Source organism: Callospermophilus lateralis, chromosome 1, assembly GCF_048772815.1.
Source record: "Callospermophilus lateralis isolate mCalLat2 chromosome 1, mCalLat2.hap1, whole genome shotgun sequence".
Taxonomy (NCBI): Eukaryota; Metazoa; Chordata; class Mammalia; order Rodentia; family Sciuridae; genus Callospermophilus; species Callospermophilus lateralis.
In genome coordinates this window covers 128,650,363-128,672,881 of record NC_135305.1, presented here as the reverse complement: position 1 = coordinate 128,672,881, position 22,519 = coordinate 128,650,363, and the positions used below count along the sequence as shown (strand labels likewise).

The following is a 22,519-nucleotide window of genomic DNA, read 5'->3' as shown; positions in this document are numbered from 1 at the left end:
GCCCGGGAGCTGAAACAATATATTTTTTGCTAGGAAATAAACAAACTTGGAAGAAGGAAATGAGAATTTTCTCTGCTGCTTGCAACAATTTGCCTTTAAAAATTTCATAACATGTGCTTTCATTAAATAAAAATATCCACCCTTCCTTTCCTTTTTATCTTGTGTTTTGTTCCACTTGGCTTCCCTAAGAGATTTGAAAATGAACTGATGTGGAAGATAAACCCAGAAAAACTCAATGCAGTTTGTAGCTTTATCTTCAGCGATGTTGTTAGACCTTCAGTGAAATTCTAGTTAAAGCACCAGGTACTTGGAGGCTGTACAAGCCTGGAGTTGTTTCCTTGACAAATCATCTTTCCCTGAATGTGTGATCTTGAGAGCCGAAGCATGCTAGTAAAATTAAAAAGAGGGATTTCTAGCTAAAAGTCATCACAAGTAAAATATGAATGTGAAAGTTAATCTGTGGGCCAGGAGGGCGTTCATAGGTGGTTTGCTGTGTCTCTGCTGGAGGCTGGGGTCACAGTGTCCTCATCTGAACAAAGGATGCAGGATAGGTGCTGGACAGTAGGGCGAGCTGGGGCTGGTTCACCTGGAGGATGTCCCCAGGCACAGAGGGTGTGCGGACACTGCATGGCCTGGGGAGGGCCAAGGGGTTCCAGGGGGAGGGAAGGAGCCCCAGCCTGGCAGTGGCAGGAGGACGGGGACCTGCCTTAGAGAGGTGGTGCAGGCTGCGCTTCGGAGACTGAGTAGGTCACGGGCACAGGGGTGATGTTGCTGGGGAGATTGGGACTTAGATGGGTACAGAGGGCGAACTCTGGGTGAGTAGGGAGGTGTTCCTGGGACCACATGAGGTTTCTATGAGCTGTTTGATGAAGCACTTGGAGCAGAAGCTGGAGAGGCAGGAGATGCAGGAGAGCTTGGTTTTAAGGATCCAGGCGTCAGAGTCACTGCCTGAATTTGCATATCGGCCCAGTGTCCTTCCAGCAGCTGTGTGATCCCGATGAGATTACACGACCTCTCTGAGCATTAGTGTCCTCAAGTGTAGAAAAGGACAATGATAGCAGGATTATGGCAAGGACTGAGTTAATTTGTGTGGTGGGCTCAGCACGGGGCTCAGCCCAGGTCTGGCACAGAGTGAGAGGCAGAGCATTGACTATAACACGTACAGTGGCGGAAAACACCAAGTTGCTCATGAGTTTTTCTAGGAATAATGTCAAATTTCTTCTGCATCCTTACGCATCCACCCCTGAGGCAGGCCGGCACAGTGGTTCCCAGTGGTGTGGTGCTGGGCCAGGGCTGCCCTGGCCCCAGCACACTGTTCATCCCCCAGGGAAAAGCTGGAGGACTTGCTGGGGAGCTCTGGCCACTGTACTGCTCACGGCTCCTGTGAGCTCCTATGCTCACATGACTCCAGGATATGATGCAGGGCTGTCTGAGCAGGGTCACATAGGATGGGCTGCGTGCCCCCTGCACAGCTAGGGTGGCTCTGTTCAGGTCCTCTCCCAAGGACTGCAGGAAAGGGGAGTAGCCAGCCCCCTGCCCATTTCCCTCCTGACTACACTCTTTAGAGACCTGCTATGTCACTGTGAGCTTCCTGACACCGATTAGTGTCGAGCCCAACACATAAGGACGCCAGGGGTGTCAATAAACCTAATGTTACCCTTGTGGGGTGCCTGGCAGCCCAGAGTGGTTCAGTGGAATACCTGGGGTCCAGCACACACACGAAGCATTTTCTTACCAGAGGATAGTGCACGCACGATTCTAGGAAGCAGCATGGTGTGAGCCAGGGGGACAGCCTCCAGTCTTCAGAGCTGCCTGACCCCTGTTCCCCCCTCCCACTGGGGGTGTAAATGGGAACAGGACTTGGTTCTGCCGACTCCCAGTGCCTCCGAGCCCCAGGGAGATGCAGATGCTGCGCGCTCTGCTCACGCCTTCATTGGCCTGTGATCTGAGGCCATGTCGAGGATTCTGTGACAGGTTTGCATAAACTTAAGATGTTTTCAGTTATTTTAAAGTCGTGCTGTTGACCACTGTGGAGGGACGGTCAGGGCAGGACGGCAGCCTCCAGGTGGGTTGGGAAGAGCTTGTGGTTAGGTGGGGCAGATGTGCTGAGTGGGCTGATGGGGGAGGAGGGCCCTCTGGCAGCTGCTCTGAGCCCACCCACCCACCCACACAGCTCATTGCACTCAGCATCACGGGGGTTCTGGTCAGGAATGGGGTGCTGGCTCCCTTGGCACAGTGATCCCTTGGCCACCCCAGTGGCTTCCTTTCCTCTGCAGTCCTAGGTGCACGGGGTCCCCATCCCTGGAAAGGACACTTTTTGATTTAGCTTATACACATGCTCCTTGACTTACACTGGGGCTCCTCCCTGCAAACCGTCGTATGTGGGAAATATTCTTATGTCAAAAGTGCGCCAAGTCTACCTGCTCCATGGCCAGCCTTGACTGTGCTCAGAGCACTTGCCTCGCGCCACACTGGGCAGGTCACCTAGCACAAAGCCTCGTTGCAGAAAGTCCTGCCCACTCATGTGGTGTCTTAAACACTGTCCTGGAGGTGGTCACATGGTTGCTTGGGCCCTTCCTAACCTAGAGAATCCAAGTGGAGCCCTGGTGAGCCTAACGCCTGTGCAGTGTTGTCTCGGCAGTGTGGCCTGACACACTCATGCTTGCTGTTCTCAGAAGGGCTTGGATGAGCAGCGGTGGGCTCTGCGCTCTTCAGAGGTAGGTGCAGGTCCGAGCAGGGACAGCATTGTAAGGCCGAGTGCTCAGTAGCCCTGGCCACAGCTGGTGCTCTCATGTCACAGATGAGGAGACAGGTTCAGAGAAGCTCGTGAACATGGCCTCTGCAGTGCTGAAAGTCCAGGTCCTGCCTTCAAGGAGTGAAAGTTATGGGGACAGTGTATCAGCTTGAAAATACTGCCACTCATTTTGGCCTTGATTTAACAAACATATCAGTCTCCAGGGACATGCTGGGACAAGCACAGTGCCTGTCCCAAAGGTCAGACAGATGGAAAAAGGAATGAAACCCAGACTGGAGCATATTAGGTTGTGACTAATTGCAAAGTTTGCACTTGGCTTTTTAAGTTTTCCAGATGGCATTTACATGCCATAAAGCACGACCATTTTAGAGCGCGCAGTCCGGTGGCTTCTAGTATATCCACACAGCTGTGCACCCCACCCCCATTCCAGGTTGTTTTTTCCACCCCAAGAGGATGTTCTGTGTCCACTAACTAATCACCTTCTCTTCCCTCCCCTGACTTGGTGCCTCGGCACCCCCTGGTCACCAGCCTGCTCCCCTCCTCTGCAGATGCGCTTGCGCAGGGCATCTCACACAATGGGCCCGCACCCTGGGGGCCTTTCCCGTCAGGCTAGTGTATGTTTCCAGGCTTCCCTGGCCACAGCCCAGCCCAGCCGTCCCTTCTGACTGGCACTCCCTTGTGCAGGTAAACACGTGGTGATCATTCATTCCTCAGTGGATGGACATGTCCTTGACTTCAAGACTGTGTTTCCAGAGGGCTCCCGGACCCCCTGGATGCCCTGCCCTAGGCCTGCTCAGGGTGTCCTCGTTCTGCAGGAGTTGAGGACAGTCTCTGGTAGCAAGCAGCCTCACTGCAGGGCTTGGGGTGCCTCTGCTGCTCCTCCCAGGACCTCAGGTCACCCGAGGGCTGTCTCCTGCAGAAGATGCATAACCGCCCCCCTCCTCTCCTGGGGTCCCTTCTGCTGCCATTTTTACTGCTTCATCACAGACTCAGGACATAGTTTCCTTTATTGTTTTCCTTTCGGGATAGTGGAGTCTGGCTGTGTTGCCACCACCTGATTCTCTGGGACCGGCACTCATTAGTCTGTCTCTCTCTTTTCAGGTCGACCCCGTGTTCACCAGGGAAGTGAAAGCCAGGGTCAAGAGGTAAGGGAGGGGAAGAGGCGCTTTACACGAGGGCCCAAGTGGCCAGTGAAAGGCACAGTTCTCTCCCCCAGGCATTGCGCCAAGCACCTTGCTGCTGTCACGCCTTTTAATCCCCCCACGATCCTATGAGATCCTGTTTTTGGCCCCCTTGTCCAGGCAAGGAAGCTGATAGGCCAAGAACCTAAGACACCTGACTTACTGGTCTTTAGGGAATGGCCAGGGAGACCCCTTGAGAATCAGAGTTTGGAGGAATGCAGGGAAACTGCCCCATCTCACGCCTGGAGGATGAGGTGGCAACTGCTCCGGCCTCCTGGAGAGCAGATGTCAAAGTGTCTGTTAGACGTTGCACTTGTCTGCCAGGGACGAGACCCGGCTCCCTGGGCTCAGCAAGCTGAGGCTTAGAGGCTCACCAAGACAACCTGACAGTGGCTGGTCGGGGAACAAAGTGGGGACTTGGCTGAGACCTCAGGGCCTTTGCTCTCCTGTCTCTGTGCTGACAGTGTGGCTGAGGCTCCCACCTCTCAGGTGACCAGGGGGCCACAGGACTGCACCCTCTGTGTCCTGCACTTTCAGTGGGGAGGCAGAAAAGGGTATAGGCCAGAGGGACCTGTCTCCTGGTTATGTCACCCCCTGTGGCGGGATTTCCCTCCAGCCCAGAGCCCCAGCCTCTCTCCCTGGCCTCCCTGGCCCCCCAACAGCAAAGAGGTCTGCGGTGCTGCTCGTCCCCAGCAGAGCAGGGACGTGTCTGCCTCTCATGAGGCAGATGCCCTGGGGGATGGCACAGTGCGGAAGGGGAGAGAGAAGCTTTAAGATGGTGGTTGTGGGGTGACAACCCGCATGTGAGGTTGGGGGTGACCATTGGTCAGAAAACAGAACAGCCAGACCAAGACGACAAGCTGTGTGTCTCTTTCACTACATCTCTCTTTTAATATTCCCACTTATTATCTTTTTATATACAATGATTTAATTATCTTGTAGTATTTAATTATCTTTTAATATTTCTGCTATCTATTGCTATTCATTTTGCCCTCACTGGTGTTCATAAAGTCATTTGGGGAAAGGTTGAATTATTAGAGAGGTGTTGTTTTCCTGGTCCTACCCAGGAAAGGGCAAAAGCCGTCTGACTCTCTGTGTTCGAGAGCGTGTATCTCCCTAGTGAAGCTGGTCCCAAATGGAAGCCCGAGTTTCAGTCCCTTCGTCACCTGGGTGTGGCCCACTGTGCCTCCTCACCCCAGGGTGGCCTTCCCTTCCCAAAGCCTCCACCAGCACCGCCAGCGTTGACCCACATGTCCCTCCTCGGGGGCCGTGGCCAGCAGCCCCTCCTGGGCCAGCTGGATGCAGCCCCTCCCGCTCTGTTTCAGGGCCGCCGGGGTCCGGCTGATGGGGGAGATGCAGCGGGAGGACCTGCATGCGGCCTTGAGGAACTGCTTCGCTCTGGTGAACAGCTCTGTCTCCGAGGGCATGTCGGCCGCCATTCTGGAGGTAACCGTGTGAGGGGGCTCAGTGTGGGGTGAGACGGCCCCTCCATCCCCCACTTGTGACGGTGACGTCTTTGTCAGTAACACTCCCCAAGCTGAAAGCAGCACGACCTGGGAGTTTAAAGCCCCCTTGCAGTTCAGTCTGGGCCTCCAAAATGTCACCCCGTTGCCCAGGGCCACTGTCCTCACCAACTGCAGAGACAAAGAGATGCGGCCTGTGTTGTCCCCGGACCCTCTGGGTCCCTTCCCAGGAAAGCCATGGAGCTGTTCACAAGCAGCCTCTTTCACGCCACCTCTCCTCTGGCTGCGCTGTCCTGAGCAGAAGGGTTGTACCCTGTCCCTGCAGAGGAGGGGACAGTGGTGCAGTGGATGAGGCTCTGTCCTCTGTGTAGTGTTGGGGACACAACATGGCCACATGTGCATCTTCAGCACAGCTCTGCAGGCAGCGGCCAGAGCCGCCTGTATTTGCAGGGCCGAGGCCACCGCAGGAGGGCTTTGCTCGGGAAGTCCTGGTGGGCTCTGCTGGGCAGTGCGTGCTCTGTGAGAGGGCATCAGCCTGGTGTCTGCTTTGTAACCTGACCCCTAAAGCATCCCTTGTTACCGGAGAGCTTTCTAGGAAAGGGTATATGACTAGAGCGGCTTAACTGTTTCACTGAGTCCCCAAGATGGCTCACATGGGCTTTCCCTTCTCTGGTGCCGAGGCTGGTTCCCCACATCCAGGGACCGTGCAGGGTGTGCTCCTGTGTGATCCCACAGCCGGCCACGGTCTTAGTGTCCTGTCAATAGTGCACGTGCTTTTGCCTGCACCAAACTCACTGACAAAAGGTACGATTTTCAAAGTTAGGGTTTCAGACAACATGATAAAGTAGGACAAGAAAATACTCTCCCTAAATTTAAGAAATGATTAGAGTTAATGTTTTCTTCTAATGTGGCATCATTTGGGAAGAAACACTCGGGAGCCAGTAGAAGCTAAGCACTGAGGCCAGGAATCGGCACTGGGAGGCTTTGAGAGCACAGAGTGAGAACCTGCAGTGGCTTCTCTCCCGCCAGGTGTCCACGCCCAGGTCTGTGCTTGGTGATCACACCAGCACCACTGGGCTCTCAGCCGCAGCATGGGGACAAAGCGTCCACCCTTCCTTTTAGCTCTGAATATGTACATTCTTAGAATGCACCCTTACAGCGGCTGCTGAGTCGCTCCTTTGTATGGAAATACACACTTTTTTCAACTTCTTAAGAAAAGGTAAAGCGGAGCCGGGGAATGATTTTATAACTAGCACACACAGCACTTCATCGCAGATGAATTGCTGTCAAACCTCGTTTACTTCAAAGGAAAGGCAGCTGTTGGCAATTCTGCCTGCCTTAAAATGTTGATGTTGTGTTCCTTTTGAAAAGTCCAAAATAACCTTTGGACGAAGGGTTCTGAATGGAACTGATTGTGGAGGCTGAATAGGGGTGCGCTTCATTAGGGACAATTCAAGTAGCCCAGCGGCTCATCACCGAGTGGGCATGTTGCATCTGAAGGAAGTGATCTTTGACCTGTCAGAATCTGCTCACTTCCCCATGGAAGCATGTGAGAGTGCCACTTGCTAAAGCACGTTCCTCCCCGACAGTGGGCTGGGTGCACAGCAGCAGGGTGAATAGTCCTGAAACCATAGCTCCTTCCAAGTTTGAGTTGAGTCGAGTCCCGAGTTCTATGTAGAATTGCGTTAAAAGAACACCAAGAACCATTTTCTATCCCTGTCTTCCTAATTCACACACCGCTTCTTCTCTGTGTCTGCCCCCTTCTCTCTCTCTCTACTGTCCAGCACAGTTTGCCACCTGGGAGGAGGGAGGGAGGCTCAGTTCCACAGCCAGAGGCAGCAAGGGCTCAACCCCTGACTTTGAGCCTGCAGGCCCTAGTGAGGGAAGACCCCCCAGCAACGTCTCCAAGACAACTGTGGCTGTGGCAATTTGACTGACAGGTCTCAAAGTGCGAATGTTCGTGTGTACATGTGTGGCAGGATTATGCCCTGCCCACTTTGGAAAGTGATGGGTCTCTTGAGTGGTCACAGCTAGGTTTATGTAACTGGCACGTGTTTAGGGTGCAGGGAGCTGTGGGAAGAGGGGTATTTTTCAAGGCACTGGGTAGTTCTTGCATCAAAGAATTACACCCCAAATGCCCCTGCATACCCAGGAGAGGCTCTCGAAGCTCAGTGATGTAAGATCCGACATGCTGAGCATGTGTCAGTGGTGTGCTCAGACCAAGCCATGATCATTGGCTCAGTGCAACCTGTCGAGGGACTAGGGATGGCACCGGAGCTGCCCACAAGTTCAGCCATTCATCCACACGGGTGCCACATCTGCCCCTCTGTACTTGGGCTTCCTTTATTCCCAGGCAGCCCTAGTAACTGAGTTTCCTTGGACTGGCCCTGAAGTACAGGCAGTCTCTCTGCGAGCAGCAGCCATACTGCTGAAAGAGGTGACTGCAGCAGAGGGTTCAGAAGGGCTGATGTGAAGCCTCCATCCACCTGTGAGGTGGGAGAGCTCTAGGGAAACTGGACCCAGGTGGGTTCAGAGGCAAAGAGGTGTTGGACGTGTCTGTCACGACTCACGTGTTTGTCCAGAGTCAAGTCCCTGGCACCAGGACTTAGCCATTTACTGTCTCTAACTCCTAGCTGGCTCTGTGACGTTGGAATAGTGATTGTGTCAGATGTGATTGTAACAGCGTGCCATTTCCCAGGGCTTCTGAAAGCAGGCAGCTAAAGTTTAGATGTAGTTTGAAAGCAGGCTGCAGTGGGGTGTCTTTTTGGCAGGCAGGTCCATACTGTGCCCATGGCCAGCGGCTTGGCTAACCTGAGAAGTTACTCTCCCTCAACCACCTAATTCTCAAGATGACCTTGCCCTGTGTCTCCTCCTGTGTCCCCAGGCGATGGATCTGGAGGTCCCTGTGTTGGCCAGGAACATCCCTGGGAATGCCGCCCTGGTGAAGCACGGAGTCACTGGACTGCTGTTCGCCGATCCCCAGGTAAAGCCATTGCCTTGTGTCGATCGGCTCTGCACAGTTTCCACGCATGTTTGTGGAGAATGGCTCTTGATTCTGTGTCTGCAGGAGCTCGGTGTCCCTGGCATGGTCAGGAGGGGCCCTGTGTGCAACATGGCTTCTCCTGTTTCCACTGGAGCAGCTGCAGGGACGTGACTGGAGGGAATAAGGGAGGCTCAAGCAGTGGGCCCACTGGGTTCCATTTCTGGCTCAGCCACCAAGCGGCTAGACCGGGCTTGTGCAGGCCAGCTCACTCTCAGTGCTCCTGTTTCTGTGGTACTGAGCTGGGCACTCTTCAGCTGGACACTCTTCAGGCATCTCGTATCGGTGGAGCCCCATGGCTTTCAGAAGGTGGCCGGGTACCCTCACTTTTAGTCCCTTGAAACAAAGGTAAAGGCAGGCAGGGTGCTTACACCCTTGCTCAAAAACATGTATGCTTACACGTGTGATCACACACACATATGCACCGGAAAACAAAGCCAAGCCGTGCAGTCGACGGAGGGCACAGTGGGATGTCCTGTGACTGCTGGGGTGCAGGCATGTCCCGCCGCCCGGCAGGTGTGTGAGGGCGTTGCCCGGGTCAAGTGCTGCTGCTAGGTCTGCTGGTAAGCCCTGGAGTGTCGCCTGCCCGCCAACTCTGGGTTCCTGTGCAGGCCTGGGACTCTGGCCGCGTGGCCCAAGTCTCCAAGAATCACTTTCTCTTTGGGACCAGTGAAGTGGAGGACAATGCCTGCCTCTTAGAGTTGTGGCAGGGCCCAGGGAGGTGACACGTGGGGCCTGGCACGGGTTCAGAACCTGGCAGGCTTGGGCATGGGGGCAAGGGAGGGCTTTACCGTCTGGGGGGAAATGGATGCAAGCTTCGTTCTTTACGTCTGTGCTTTTAAAAACCAGGTGCTGCTCCTGACTGTCAAAGCACGTGCTAGTTTCAGAAAAACAGGATTTATTCTAGAAGTGACAATAACTTAAGGAAATTCGTTTTTCCAAGTGTCCTGTCACAGGGTCTGGTCCCAGATAGCTGTCCCTTTCCCTAACACCAGCTCTTGTCCCCAGGTCCCGCTTCTTGCCCCCAGCCTGCAGGGTCACAGGCTCCAGCACAAACTGGCAGCCAATGAGCTTCAGGGCTAAAGGGTTGCAGGGCCAGGAGCCCTCTGGTGCCTAGCGGAGGGGACAACATGGCTGTGTTCGGGAATGGGGACACAGCAGGTAGGGGGTCCTGGCCTGCCTGACAGGCACGAGTGTGCTGGGTTCCTCTCTCTCAGCGGTAACAACTAGGGGCCGGTCAGGGGTGGAGTGTGGCCTGCGCTCGCCTGTCCGCGCTGCAGACACAGGCTCGCTGCTTTTGACTGCAGCCCAGTTCTCCCGAAACCAGCCAAGGCCCAGCACTGCACGCTGGCAAAATGACCACCCCCATCTTCCAAAATAACAGTGCTCATTTCCTCTATAGTGCCACTTTAAAGGCTCCTAAGTGGAAGCCGGGTGGAGCAGGGGCAGGAGGCAGTGGCCCTGGAGAGGCTGGGCCTTGTGAGGGCTGCTGGTGAGTGCTTTGTATATATAATTATAAATATATATAATTTGTATAATATAAATAGTAACATATACAGCCATACATGCTCTTTAGACTCTTGCTAAATCTAGAGTTACAGGTTCCACTTTAGCTTTTATGCCTTGATCAAGAATATAAAGGAGACTCACCTCTAAATGCAGGTCTAGAGGTCAGAGCAGGAGTTGGGAGGGACTGGGAGGGCCAGGGCCTGTGAGAGCCCATGGAGAGGAGCCCTGGGCAGCCTCTAGGAGCCAGGAGCAGCTCCCAGTCGATAGCCAGCAAGAACAAGCTTGTCCGTCCCACAGCCAGGAGCTGCACCCTGCCTACAGCCTGTGGGCTCGAGGGCCCCCGCTCCTCCAGGGATGGAGCCAACTCCTTGGTTTCAGTCCCGTGAGGCCAGGAGCTGAGGCTCTCTCAGCCACGGCTGTATCTTAACTTTCGGAAACCTCGAGACCACAAGTGCACGTCGTGTGAAGCCCTCCTTGGCATCAGCTTGTCCCGCTGTGCTGGAGAAGGGGCCCAGGAGGCAGGCCTGGGAACAGCGTGTGTCATGCCAGGGCAGCAGGCTACAAGCAAGGAAGAATGTGGTCCTGCCTATAGGGCTGGACGCCAAGAAAGGACGGTGACCGTGCGGGACCCCAGAAAGAGCTTCAAGGAAGAACACGGGCCTCCCTGGAGGTGAGGGAGATCACTGGGGGTCCCACGGGGCCCTGCTGGAGACAAGCCACATATTTCCTTTCCCCTGAAGCCCCTCTGGACCCTTGCATGCTCTAGGAACTGCCCGAGATCTGAGTGTGAGCTGTGTCGGGAGGGGAGTCAACTACCTAAAGCTGAGAGGTGCAGATGGAGGGTGTTCCTGCCTGGGGTGCCCTTAGGTGTCCTGCTGCCCTTGGAGAATGTCCACACGTTTGGCGGAGGTCAGCAAGCTGCCCTGGGCAGCCCTGCCTGCCACTCTGCCCTCCAGGGCCTCCCCCGCTCTCCCTTCTGCAGCCCCCAGGGCTCCTTCTGCACCTGCACCGTGGGGGAAGGTGCCCCTTCAGGGTGTTCTGGGTCTGCCTCTCCAGGCCAGCACCAGTGCAGGACCTGGCACACAGTGTGTTAACAGTGACCTGTTCCAGCCAGAACCCAAGAGCCCCCCTGGCTGGCAGCTATTGGCATGAAGATAAAGGGAATCAGGAGGGAGGGAAGTGGGCTTTGGGCGCTCCATGGAAACTAAAAAAAATTTAAAACAATTGATGGTTAGACAAAATCAAGTGTGGCAAGAATAGAATGGTCTCTATTTTACACCCCTCACCCCTGGAAAACTTCAGTATGAGTTAAGTCTTCCAAACCTATTCAACATCGATTTTCCATTACTGCAACAATCCTGTGATTTTGCCTTTTAAAAGAAAAGAGTTGCACTATTTCCCTGTGTTTTTTTTTTTAAAATAGCTTCAAAATTAAAATCCATTTGACATTTAATAGAAACTGTGAATCCATATTCTCTGGGCCAGAACCTAGATGGGTAGCTCAAGCTTATTTTACAGGGATATTCTGTTTGTGTTTTAGACAAGAGTAGAAAAACTGGGGATAGTCATGAAGCAGAGACTGACGTTCATGGAGTACGTGCCTGCCGTGTCCCAGCCACTGTCCTTACTGCTCTCCGTGATGTGAGATTTTAGTAGAGATAATGTCTTTTTCCTTTAAACAGTAATGGCGTTGACAGTCAGTCGCTCAGTGTTTGGAAAACGTGAGGCATGTTGGACAGATAGCCTCAACTCTCCACCAGGCTGAGCCGGCCTCAGGTCTGGAGTTTCCTGCTTGAGATCTGAATGATCCCTGAAGCCCTTTTTATCCTGTGCTCGTCCCCTCATCTGGAAGATGGAGACTATGACCTGTCTTGCAGGGATAACAGGAAACACATGCTGTGGAGGCTCATCCTTTCCTTGAGGGGAACCACAGGGACCAGAGGCCATCTTCTGCAGCACAGTTGAGCCTGGTGCTGAGCAGCAGGGGACATGGCCAGCCTGTGCTCAGTGCAGTCAGAACATCTAGGCTGTGTTTTATGAGAGGCAGGCGCCAGCCCGAGAATGTCCCATGTCACGTTCATATTACAGTGTCCCTGGGGGACTGGGTGGAGGTCAACCAACATTACATAACATAGGACTTCCTTCTTGCGTCTGTTAACTCTTAAGCTAACATGTAATTCTCAGAAGTTAAATGCTGCGCTGATAAGGAGGCACCCTTCCAGTGCCTGGACCTGATGGGACCTCATCAGGGTAAAACCTGGATGTGGTGGCCTCCCAGATGTGGACAGCATCTGCACTGAAACCTAAAAGGAAGCTCTGGACAACGTGGCCCACGCTGGAAGTTAATCCAAAACGCGTTTGCATGGATTTGCAAATCCGATAGCCATATTGCTTCTTGGGTAAACCCAGCAAGCTTGAGAGTGGAAAGGGCAGCTGGACTTGACCCTCGGGTGGGGAGCCTGCCTGGAGTGTGCAATCAGGTGCTGGGCCAGTGGCGTGAATGGTCCCGTCCAGTGGACAAGAGGGCAGCCAAGGACACCAGTCACGTTTTTATAGTAGCCATACTTAAGAAAAAATAAAGAAATAGAAGAATTCTATTTTCGTAATACACTTGATTTAACTCAGCCTATTTGAACTTGCATCATCCCAGCTAGAAGTGACATCAACACTATTAGTACCCGCGTTCTTTGTTCCTACTAAGCCTCTGCAGTGCTGTGCGTGCTTGGCACTCCAGCACAGCTCAATTTGGAGATTAGGTTCTTATTGAAAACTTGGTCTGCATCTAGCTCGGGAGGATCTATGCCTAAAAAATAGATTTGCCTCTCCAGGTTGTTCCAAATGCATAAAATTTTTGAGTAACTGAATAAGTACAGGTTTAAAATTTTAAATCTGTTAAAAATAATGAGGAAGAGTGCCCTTCCTCTGGCACACAGGCCACCTCCCAGGTGTTCAGAGGCCCTGGCCGGTGATGAGCTGCAGCTGCAGTGTCGCACAGAGGGGCTTCAGGGCCGGCTGGCAGGGGCCGCAGCTGGCCTTCCTGTGTACTGGCCCCTCGCCAGCATGCTGCCTTGCCTTCACGACAGCCAGAGAGGGCAAGTCCCGAGCCCTGGGCCACTGTCTTAGAGCCGCCCGCCCAGCCCAACCCCCAGGAGTCTGATTCCAGAGCCGCACTCGGCCACCTGGAGCAGCCACCGTCCCCACCCTGCCTGCCCTCTGCGGCTCGGCCTCAGCCTCTCCCTTTCCTTCTGCCTCTTCCTGAGTCCATTCCTCAGTCTCTTCCTCGGTTTCTCTGTATGGCCCTGCCTCCTCCTTCCCCTATCACGCGCTTCTCTCTCTGTCTCTCTCTCCCCTGTTCTCTGCCTCCCTCCTCCTCCCCTCTCCTTTGGGTAGGAGAGGTGGCACTTTTCCACCCAAGAGTCCTCAAAGCGGATCCTCTCACTGCTTGCTTGTCTTCATTCTCAGGAGAAGGGACTTGTCCTTTCTAAGTCCCTGTCTTTTGCTTGTCCCTCTGATGGTCCTTGAGGCGAAGCTGTAACAGGGCTGAGCCACCAGGTGGGGCTCTTGCCCCAGTGAAGGGAGGCTGCGCCCCACTGTGAGTTGAGCATGGGCCTGGCCCTGTGTGGCCAGTACCAGGCCTGGAGCTGCATGTGGCCCTGGCCCTCCGGGTGGGGCAGGGGAACCCTGCTCCTCTGCAGTGCTCTTGACTTTGAGGGAGAGAGGAAGTGTGTTCCTCCCACTGAGGACACTGGGGCCTCCGCCCCCTCCCCACTCTGGGGCTGCAGGGCAGCTCCCCCAGCCTGACTGAGCCCCTGCTCTGAGCGTGGCCAGTGCATTCAGCTGGACCTGTGACTTGGGGAGCAGCTGGGTGAGACCCAGAGTGACCCAAAAAGCTCCACAGGTCCCTCAGTAGCCCCCAAGCACACCCAGGCCAGCGGGACTACCTCTCTTTCCACCTGCTGGAATCACAGTCCCATGAGCTGCCTGTGGACCAGCCCAGCAGGCTTGCCCTGACTCCTGGACCTCAGAAAGAAGCACCTCAACTGCTAGCACTTGAGGAAGTTGGGCAGGCGGCTTGAGAGGACACCCCGGGCTGCAGCCAGGGTGATGCTGCTGGAGACAGTGGGGGCGGCCAGCAGCCCTGGGTATACTGCCCAGGGCCTCCCACCCTCCACCTGCCTCTTTCCCTCTGGTCCCACTTCTTGCCGGTTTTGTCTCCAAAATAAAGTGGACTCTATCTCTCCAGTGTCCCTACCCCCCACTCCAAGGCACTGCCCAGTCTGATCTGGGCTCTTTCAGCAGCCTCCTCCATCCCAGCCCATGCAGGGTCCCCAGCAGCCGAAGGCGCTGTATCCACTGGGCTTTCCAGGGCATTGAGGAGGCAGTGGGCCTCCTAGATGGGCTCCCATATGGCCCTGCTTCTCCCTCCTCTGCCCAGGACCTCAGCTATAGTGCCCTGTGGTCCCCAAGCTGGCTCCCTCTTGGCCCGATTGCAGCGGGGCCCCACCCTGTTCCTCGTCCTTTGTACTGTGTTTGCTCGCCCACTGTGACCGTTTGAGACTGTGTTCATGCTTCTCCCTGGGCCCCGCCTCCTGGCAGATCTGGGCTCCTGAGGGCAGGCCCTTGCTCACTGTCCCGGGGCGGGGATTCTGGCAGATCCTGTGCAGCTGTCCCAATGCCAGGAGGAGGCGATGGCGCCTGGGTGTCAAAGCCACCCTGTGGACAGCAGGGCTGTTGCTGAGCTTGGTGGTGGCCACGCGGTGTGCACACAGACGCAGCTTAACTGCTTGCTTTTCAAAGGAGCGGATGGCAGCAGGCATTTTGCCCCTGGCCCCTGTGGGGTCTGGTCACCATGCCTGACCAGCTCTGTTTGAAGTTGCATTCTGATCACAGGCGCCTGTGCTAGATGAGGCCAGGACCCCGGAGGGGACCTCACTGGTACTTAGACTGTCAGCAGAAATGGGGAGCTCTTCCTTCCTCAGCCCACCCCCTCCCTATTCCTCCTCCCCTTCCTCATCCTCCCAGTGGGTACCCTGCCCTCCTCCCCTCTCCTCCTTGGGAGCCAAGCCCCTCCTCAGAGCTGGGCTGGAAGAGCCGCCCCTCTTACCTCTACAGAGGCAGTTGCTGTCCTCATTTCCCCCCTACCAGCCCACCTGAGGGCGTCACGCTCAGCCTGTGGGCAGGTTCTCTGGAAGTCTGAGGCAGAGGGCGGCCAGACAGTGTGAGCAGACAGGTGAAGTAAGCTCATGACCATTAGGAGGCTCACAGAACGTTAGGGTGGCCGTCGAGCCATGATACCCTGTGAGTGTGACCTGGGAGCACAGCTGGTGGCTATGTCAGGGAGAGTGAGAGTTCCTTGTGCCGTCCATCCATCGGGGGCTTTGTAGACATTGCTGTGAGCAAGACTGGTGGCCAGCAGCAGGATAGGGGCTGCGGGTGGCTCTGTGCTGGCCTGTGGGCTGTGACCACCTCCCTTGGCCTTACAGCAGGGAGACGCCCCTCAGGAACCTCCCCGGGCAGGGTGGCCACCACCACTTGGCCCAGCCCCTCTGCCTCTGTTCTTTCCCCTGCCACTCCCCAGGACTCCCACTGCAGGCCTCCCTCCCCCTGCTTCGACCCTGCCACCTCCTCACCCTCTCCTCTTCCCTCCCCACCTGTCCCCTTCCTGCCTGAGCACTCTGGAGCAGCACCAGGGATATCACGGCTGGCACATCTGGAACGGGAGCGCATGACAAGCACAGAGGCAGAACTGTCCTGTTTAGTGTACCCTCTGGCCCCTGGTTCCACCACTGAGCGGCAGAGGTTGGAGGGTGTTCCAGCTTCGTTTGATTTTAGTGCCTCTGGGGCCAGTGCTCACTGGCACGACTCTGGCCGAACTGGTGTGACCATGTGTGGGACTTCCAGGGACTGCCCATGCATTGGGTTCAGCAATGCAAACAGCTGTCCTGGGGCTGCCCTGGAGCCTGCTAGAGATGGAGCGGGAGAGGCGCGTACACACCACACCCTGCAGATGCCCACATCTGCCTCCAGCACATGGTCACACAGGTGCAGGGCCCCGCAGTGGCTGGTTGTCGTTACTAGGTTCTGGCTGGACACTCTCCCCGCACAAGGCCTGTGGTCTCGGTTAGAGAAGTGCTAAGAAGCTTGGCTACACCAAGGCGGACAGTGAGTGAAGCAGACTAGTCCTCTCCCCAGGGCTCCTTTCCTGCCTCCTTGCCTCCTCTAAGCAGCCAGGATCCTGCACATCCATCACTCCTGCTACTGAACCGTCCAGGCACCAGGGCTGTGTGATGCCCTGTCGGATACAAGCTCAGCATTCTCAAATGAAGGGCCTGAGCCCGGAAGTTTCCGGCTCAGTGTGAGCAGGCAGGGCCCACTGCAGCCTCCCCAGTGGTCAGGCATGGGGTACGCAGTGGGAGAGCCACAGGGACGACCTGGTGGGTCCAGAGCCTCCCACTTCTCAGACTCCACCTTGCAGTTGGGGCCAGAGAGACAGTGCATGCAGGGGCGGGCTGGCTTCTCCGACTCAGCCACCTACAGGGACCCTAGCAGCTGTTTTGATGTAACCATGGTATGGGGGTCACCAAACATCAGCTGTCCCCAACCTGCCCATTACTGCTGCCCCCTGAGAGAAGACTGGGAGGCTTATGCTGAATCATCCAGGGGATGGCCACATGGAGTCCTTGTGGGAACGGCCCAGGCACTCTGACAGTTGGGAATCAGATGTGTTCTCTCCACTCCTGGTTGCTGTTAATGGTGGCTATTTGGTCAGTGCCATAAACGTGACCAAGAGGATGGTGTTAGGTACCGGAAAAGTGGTTCAGGCAAAAACATGTCCTTCTCCTAGAGAGCCAATTCTTGGAGTCTCATCACATGCAGTTTCCAAAAATAAAGCTATTTTTATGGCCAAATAATTTTTGGGAAATAAGATAGGTCATCTGCTGCCTGGGTGACCTGCTCAGGATGGCTGGGGGTGGCTCTCAGCACAAGTGTTCAGGACCACCCCCCCACCTGCCCAGTCAGAACATGGGGGCTGGGTTGGGGGGTGCACAGAGCTTAGAAACCCAGGCCACTGACTAAGCCTCTGATTACTCTGTGTGAAACCGTCCTGTTTGTCCTCCCCGGATCCTGGCGAAGGCTGGGGGACAGGGTTTGGTGAGGAATTTACCCACTAGCAGCCGAGGACTGCTCAGGAAGGTCAGGTCCCAATTGGGTGGTTATTTCTGCATGGTTTCCAACCTGGCACTTGTGTTACCTGAGCCAGGGTTTGCACACCAGGGCTCCTTGTGGCCCACACTTGGCTTTTATTGGGTCTGGTGTGTCTTTTAATTTGAATTACTTGCTGAATTTGACATGGGGTACTTTTCATAAATATCCAGAATTTAGACTTTTCTTGGCAAAAAGCCAGGGTAACCGGCCAGAAGCCAGGCCCATGTCCACTCAGCAGGTGGGCCTCTTCACCTGTGTTCTTGGGGCCAGTTGGGTTCCCAGTGCTGATCTGGAACAGTGTCCACAGCTTTCTCTCTTCAGAGCTAGAATTTCCATGTTCAGTTTTGATTGTAGTTGTTCCAGTTTGTGCATCTTGACTGCTTATAGCTGATTTTTATAAGTGAATTTCAGGCGTGGTCATTATACAGCCTCTGGTCTCAGTAAGCACCTGTCAGTCAGTGAATCGGCTCTGGGGCGAGCTCCACACTGGAGCTTTGGTGACCCACAGGAGTCAACCTCTCCGTGCAGGTTTTCTGCTCCTATGAAGTGCCTTGGTCTATTCCATGAGGCATTCTGCATTAGATGGGCAGCCAGCCTGATGTCTCATGTCAGCCTAGTCTGTCTCTGAGTGTCCCAGCCTGGCCTTCACAGTGTGGCCTCCTCCTCCAGTGGGGAGACTGGCCAATCGGGGCAGCCTGAATGCACCAGAGGTAAGGGGCACAGTGTCCCCAGTGTCTTCTTAGAACCAGGCAGCATTTCCCAGAGGCAGGTGGGGACCTCTTAGCTCAGTGCCTGAATACGCTGCGTCCACCTTGGGCAGACTGGACAGGATCACTGTAGGCTGATGGCTGCAGCTGCCTGCTCTGCTCTCTCAGCTCCTGGGGCCGGCCTGGGCTCGCTGCTCAGGATGTCTTATCTCACAAAGCCGTCCCCAGGCTGCCTCCAGCCTGAGCCTCTGGCTAAGGTGGATTTGGTTTCTGATTGCAGGGCTGAGTTGGCCAGTCCCTTGCTGGCGGCTGGGTGGGGACTGCTCTCAGCTCTGAGAAGGGCTCAGGAAGCCTCTCCCCAGCCAGTGGAGGCAGGGCCCTTCCTGCTCAGCCCAGCCCTGGCAAGGATGTTGCAGCCCCGACCTCGGCCAGCATCTCTTGGTTGGAAGCACATCTCAGGCCCCACCATGTTCCAGTCACGGGGTGGGTCGTTTGGAGTCACCTGTGTCGTGTAGACCACAACAGCACAGTTGGGAGTTGGGGGTCAGGGCTTCTCACCAGACCACATCACAGAGAGGCAGCATCTAACAGAACCTTGTTATTTTCCTCTAAGAAGAAGGAGGGCTGATTGATTCTTGTGTAGCCAAGAACTGCACAGCCTGGTGACTTAGGTCCACCACACCTCATCATCTCACAGCCACACGATGAGCCGTCTGGGCTGGACTCCACGGGTGGCTCTTGGCTGGTCTGGCCATGGCCACTCACCCAGGGACAGTCCCGAGCAACTGCCTGGGGCTGAATGGTCTAGGATGGCACCCCAACACCTTCCTTGGTCTTTGGTGTTGGCCGTGGCCAGTATCTGTCCGTGGGGTGCTCACCCTCATGGTGGTCCCCAGGGCACCCCGAGGGTTGGGGTGGAGGCTGGATGCTTTCCCAAAGCTTTTCTTGGAGCTGGATGCATTGCTCCTGGCACTGTGGGTGGGCAGAGGTCCCCCACTCTCCTGTCTTCATGGGGAGGAGAAGCAGACCCTCAGTGGACACAAGGGACAGTCTGAGTCCAGGGAGTCTCTCACTGTCCACCGGCTGGGTCTGGAGGGCCTCCTGCTGTCAGGGTGACACCTTTGGAATGGTTAACCCATCCTGGAGTAGGCAGGGCCACCCACGCTCAGCCGGCCTCCCCTGTCCCCGACCTCTCCCCTGCCTTCCCTCCTCCTCCAGGGCTTTATGGGGCAAATCCAGGATCTCTCCTGCTCTGGTAAAGTCATCTTTCCAGGCTTGCTTGCTAAAAAAAAAAAAAAAAAAAAAAAAAAAAAAGTATTTTATTGCAACTTTACCCTGGAAACTGTTGTTCGGATGCTGTTGTAAAGTGGCCTCACATTCTGCAGCCATGATAAGCAGGGGGTGGGTTTCAGCCCAAGATAAATCAAAGCTACGAGCTGCATCATAAGTGGTGTTCCAGCCACGGCAAAAGCCCCGTCCACTGCCTCGGACCACCGGGTGGGAAGGACTCTGTTGTGTGTTTTATTGTGAGGAGAATAAATTTACCATAAAGCGTCGACATCATATACAAGAATATGATTCTGCTCTCGTCTATACTCCTGTTTATTTGCTAGCTATCAGAGGCCTTCGATGTTTAATTAACAATAATTTTGAGACTACGTGGACATTTATTTTAGAAGCAAAGCATTGAAGGCTCATCTCAGTCACTGTGGCCTCAGGGGGTGAGGAGAGTGACTCGTTTAGTCTTCTTAGAGCCCTGGCCGGAGACTCTGCTGTCCCCTCATCTGTAGGTGGGTACTGAGATGTGGAGGTGGCATATGGCATGTGGCATGTTGTGTCTACTGGCTCGAGAGCTGTGCTGGTGATTTACATGCAAGTGTAATAAATAACAAGCCTTCCCCTTCTCTGCGGGGATCCTCTTTAACACCAGAGTAACCCTGACTGCGAGTCCTGAGGGCTTTGACGGGAAGGCTGGGACACAGGAGCCCTCTCGTCCCCACATAGGCCTGTGAGCTGCACGAGTGACAAGCCTGAGCATATGTGTGGCCTAAACCAAAGCAGACCTGGCCCCGCAGGATCCCCGGGTTCTGCCTCTCCCTGCCTTCCTCATGCAGGCAGTGTGGCCCATCCTGTGTCCTGTGCCTCTTCACAGATGAGCCACAGGGTGGGACTCAGAGAGGTGAACCAGCATGCCCAAGCCACATAGCAGGGAGAAGCTGTGCAGAATTTGAACCCAGATCTGGCCTTGAACATTAGAGCTCCCTTGCACCAGGTGCCACTGACCCTTGGTGGGAAGACACTGTCTGAGCCCAGGGGAACCCCCCAGGGCCTGGGACAAAAGCAGGGCAGCAGCCTGGAAGTTCTGTGTCCAGTGTGTGCAGCTCGGAGCCTGGGAAGGCCACATTTGTATGGCAGGCTGAGCTCAGGTGGGCATCACGGCTCCTGAGACCTCAGGGAGAGCAGCAGGTTTCGCTGGTTTGGGGAAGAAAGGGACGAAGCGTAGCCCATGCTTCAGCATTTCCCGGGACTCTCACCTTGGCACGGATATGTGCATAGGTGTATGTAGACGTGTGTCTCTGCACGTGTTGCACACATGTGTGTAATATGTATGCACATGCATGTGTGCAGACATTTTATACAGATAGGTGTGTACACATTTCTTCCTTTTTTGGGGGGGACTAGGGATTGAACTCAGGAGTGCTTAATCACTGAGCCACATGCCCAGCACTTTTGATGTTTTATTTTCAGACGGAGTCTCACTGAGTTGTTCAGGACCTCACAAAGTTGCTGAGGCTGGCGTTGAACTTGCAATCCTCCTGCCTCAGCCTCCCAGTCACTGGGATGACAGATGTGTGCCTCTGTGCCCAGCATACATTTTTTTCCCTTAATCCAAATGCTTGGTGTTAACTCCTGTCCTTCCTGAAGGTCATTTTCTGCAGGGCGGGTGGCAGGCAGGAGGGAGAACTGGAGCGAAAGCAGCGTGGGCACCTTCGTGAAACCCCCTCACCATGGCTCCTGCCCTTCTCCCCCCTTCCTTTTCTGCAGGAGTTTGTGCAGCTGGCGAAGAGACTCATCCGTGATCCTGCGCTGGAGAGAGAGATCGTGGCCCAGGGGCGGGCGCATGTGCAGAGGCACCACTCCTGGCAGGCGGAGAGGGAGACCTACCAGCACCTGGTGGGGAAACTGCAGGGGCCCCTGGAGGCCTGAGGGCCCGCGCCCGCCGTGCCCGCCATGCCCACCATACCTGCCACACACCTTTGTCCACACCTCAATCCGTGCCTCTGGCAGGCACCCAGTAGGCCAGGCCAGGGCCCATTGGCCCTCTCATGGACTTGCAGGGTCCCCAGTGACCCTTCGCCCAGGTGTGTCCACCTGGGTCAGCCGCTAGAGGTGCATAGTGACTACCTCAGTGGCCAGGCGGGGATTTCAGAAACTTGTCAAGAGAATTTGGTCAGCAGCTTTGGGACTTTCTCATGGATGGCAGAGGCTTCCTCTGAAGTGCTCACCGTACAGACCCCAGCCCCTCCTCTGAGTGACCTGTGCTCATCCCAGCCCTCACAGGCCCGTGGGGCCAGGCCTCAGCCACCCGCGGGTGAGCCCTGGAGAGCACGGCCAGAGCTCACAGCCTGAACTTTTCACCCTTCAGAAATGGTGCAGGGGAAGGCAGACTGTGTTGCTAGAAGAGGCCCCGCTGCCCTCCAGGCCCTGCCCACCTTTGCTGCTGCCCACACATGGCCTGGAAAATATTTGGGTGGCCCTGAATTGGAGGCCTCTGTCCCTGGGTCCAGTTGGGGCCCTTTGCCTCCCAGCATCAGGGAGCTGAGGCTGAGTGTCAGATGGGGTCAGGAACCTCCAGCCCACGGCAGGACCGGGACTGTAGGACAGCACAAGTGCACAGCAGGACAAGTCCAGTGGTCATCGTAATGGTGGCCTCCCTGGGTTGGCATAGCCTCTCTTGAAATAGTCTCCACTGACCTTCAGCTGCTGGGAAGACCAGACTGGGAAGGCTTCCGCTAAGCACTGACATCATGGCCACCAAGTGGACATCCCTTACCATCAGCTGGGGGTGAACTGACCTGTTGCCCCTCAAGAGTCAGAAGCTGGCAGCGTGAGGAGAAGAGGACAGAGGATAGTGGCCGGGGTGCCCTCATGGAAAGTGCTGGTGAGGAGCCTGCCTGGGCTCTGGACAGAGGCAGAGAGGGGAGGGACCAACCCTGCACTTCCCCAAGTTCAAGGGCACATCCCGGACGTCTTGCTGCTCACCACCGTGTTCTTGAGGACAGAAGAGCCAGCATCTTGTTTTCAGAAGGAGCAGCCTCCAGTCAGCGCCATCCCAATGTCCTGGGGTGGGCACCAGCCCGCTCTGATTCCACACAGTACCATTTGGCCTTTCACCCTGCACCTGGGTCATGGAAGAGCCGCTCTCCAGGGAGGCGGTGGGTGGAGAGAACAGGGCTCTTGCTCCTCGGGTTCTGCATCAGCAGCTGGCCAAGCATCGCCCATTTCCCCTGGGCCCACACGGGTGCCAGGACACGCTTCCACGCCTGGACACAGGGAGAGGGAGGGAGACTGGGCCTGAGCCCTGTGTCTGGAGGGAGCAGTGCCACCCTAGGGGAAGGGACTGTTGGGGCAGGTCACTCAGCCACCGCCCACACTGC

General features: G+C 55.5%; 1 protein-coding gene across 3 annotated transcripts in view; it reads left to right on the top strand.

The window, feature by feature from the left end:
• Positions 1-21,662, top strand: part of Glt1d1 (glycosyltransferase 1 domain containing 1) — a 70,297-nt gene extending 48,635 nt beyond the window's left edge. For 2 of the 3 annotated variants that reach the window (XM_076866409.2, XM_076866401.2), the window contains exons 9-12: positions 3,857-3,900; positions 5,262-5,382; positions 8,284-8,382; positions 20,907-21,662. In XM_076866409.2, the coding sequence (XP_076722524.1) occupies positions 3,857-3,900; positions 5,262-5,382; positions 8,284-8,382; positions 20,907-21,068 (426 nt within the window). In that variant the 3' untranslated portion in view covers positions 21,069-21,662. Of the gene's footprint in view, positions 1-3,856; positions 3,901-5,216; positions 5,383-8,283; positions 8,383-20,906 lie in introns of all 3 variants that reach the window. The other variant, XM_076866391.2, reaches the window with a different exon arrangement.
• Positions 21,663-22,519: the final 857 nt, after the last annotated feature.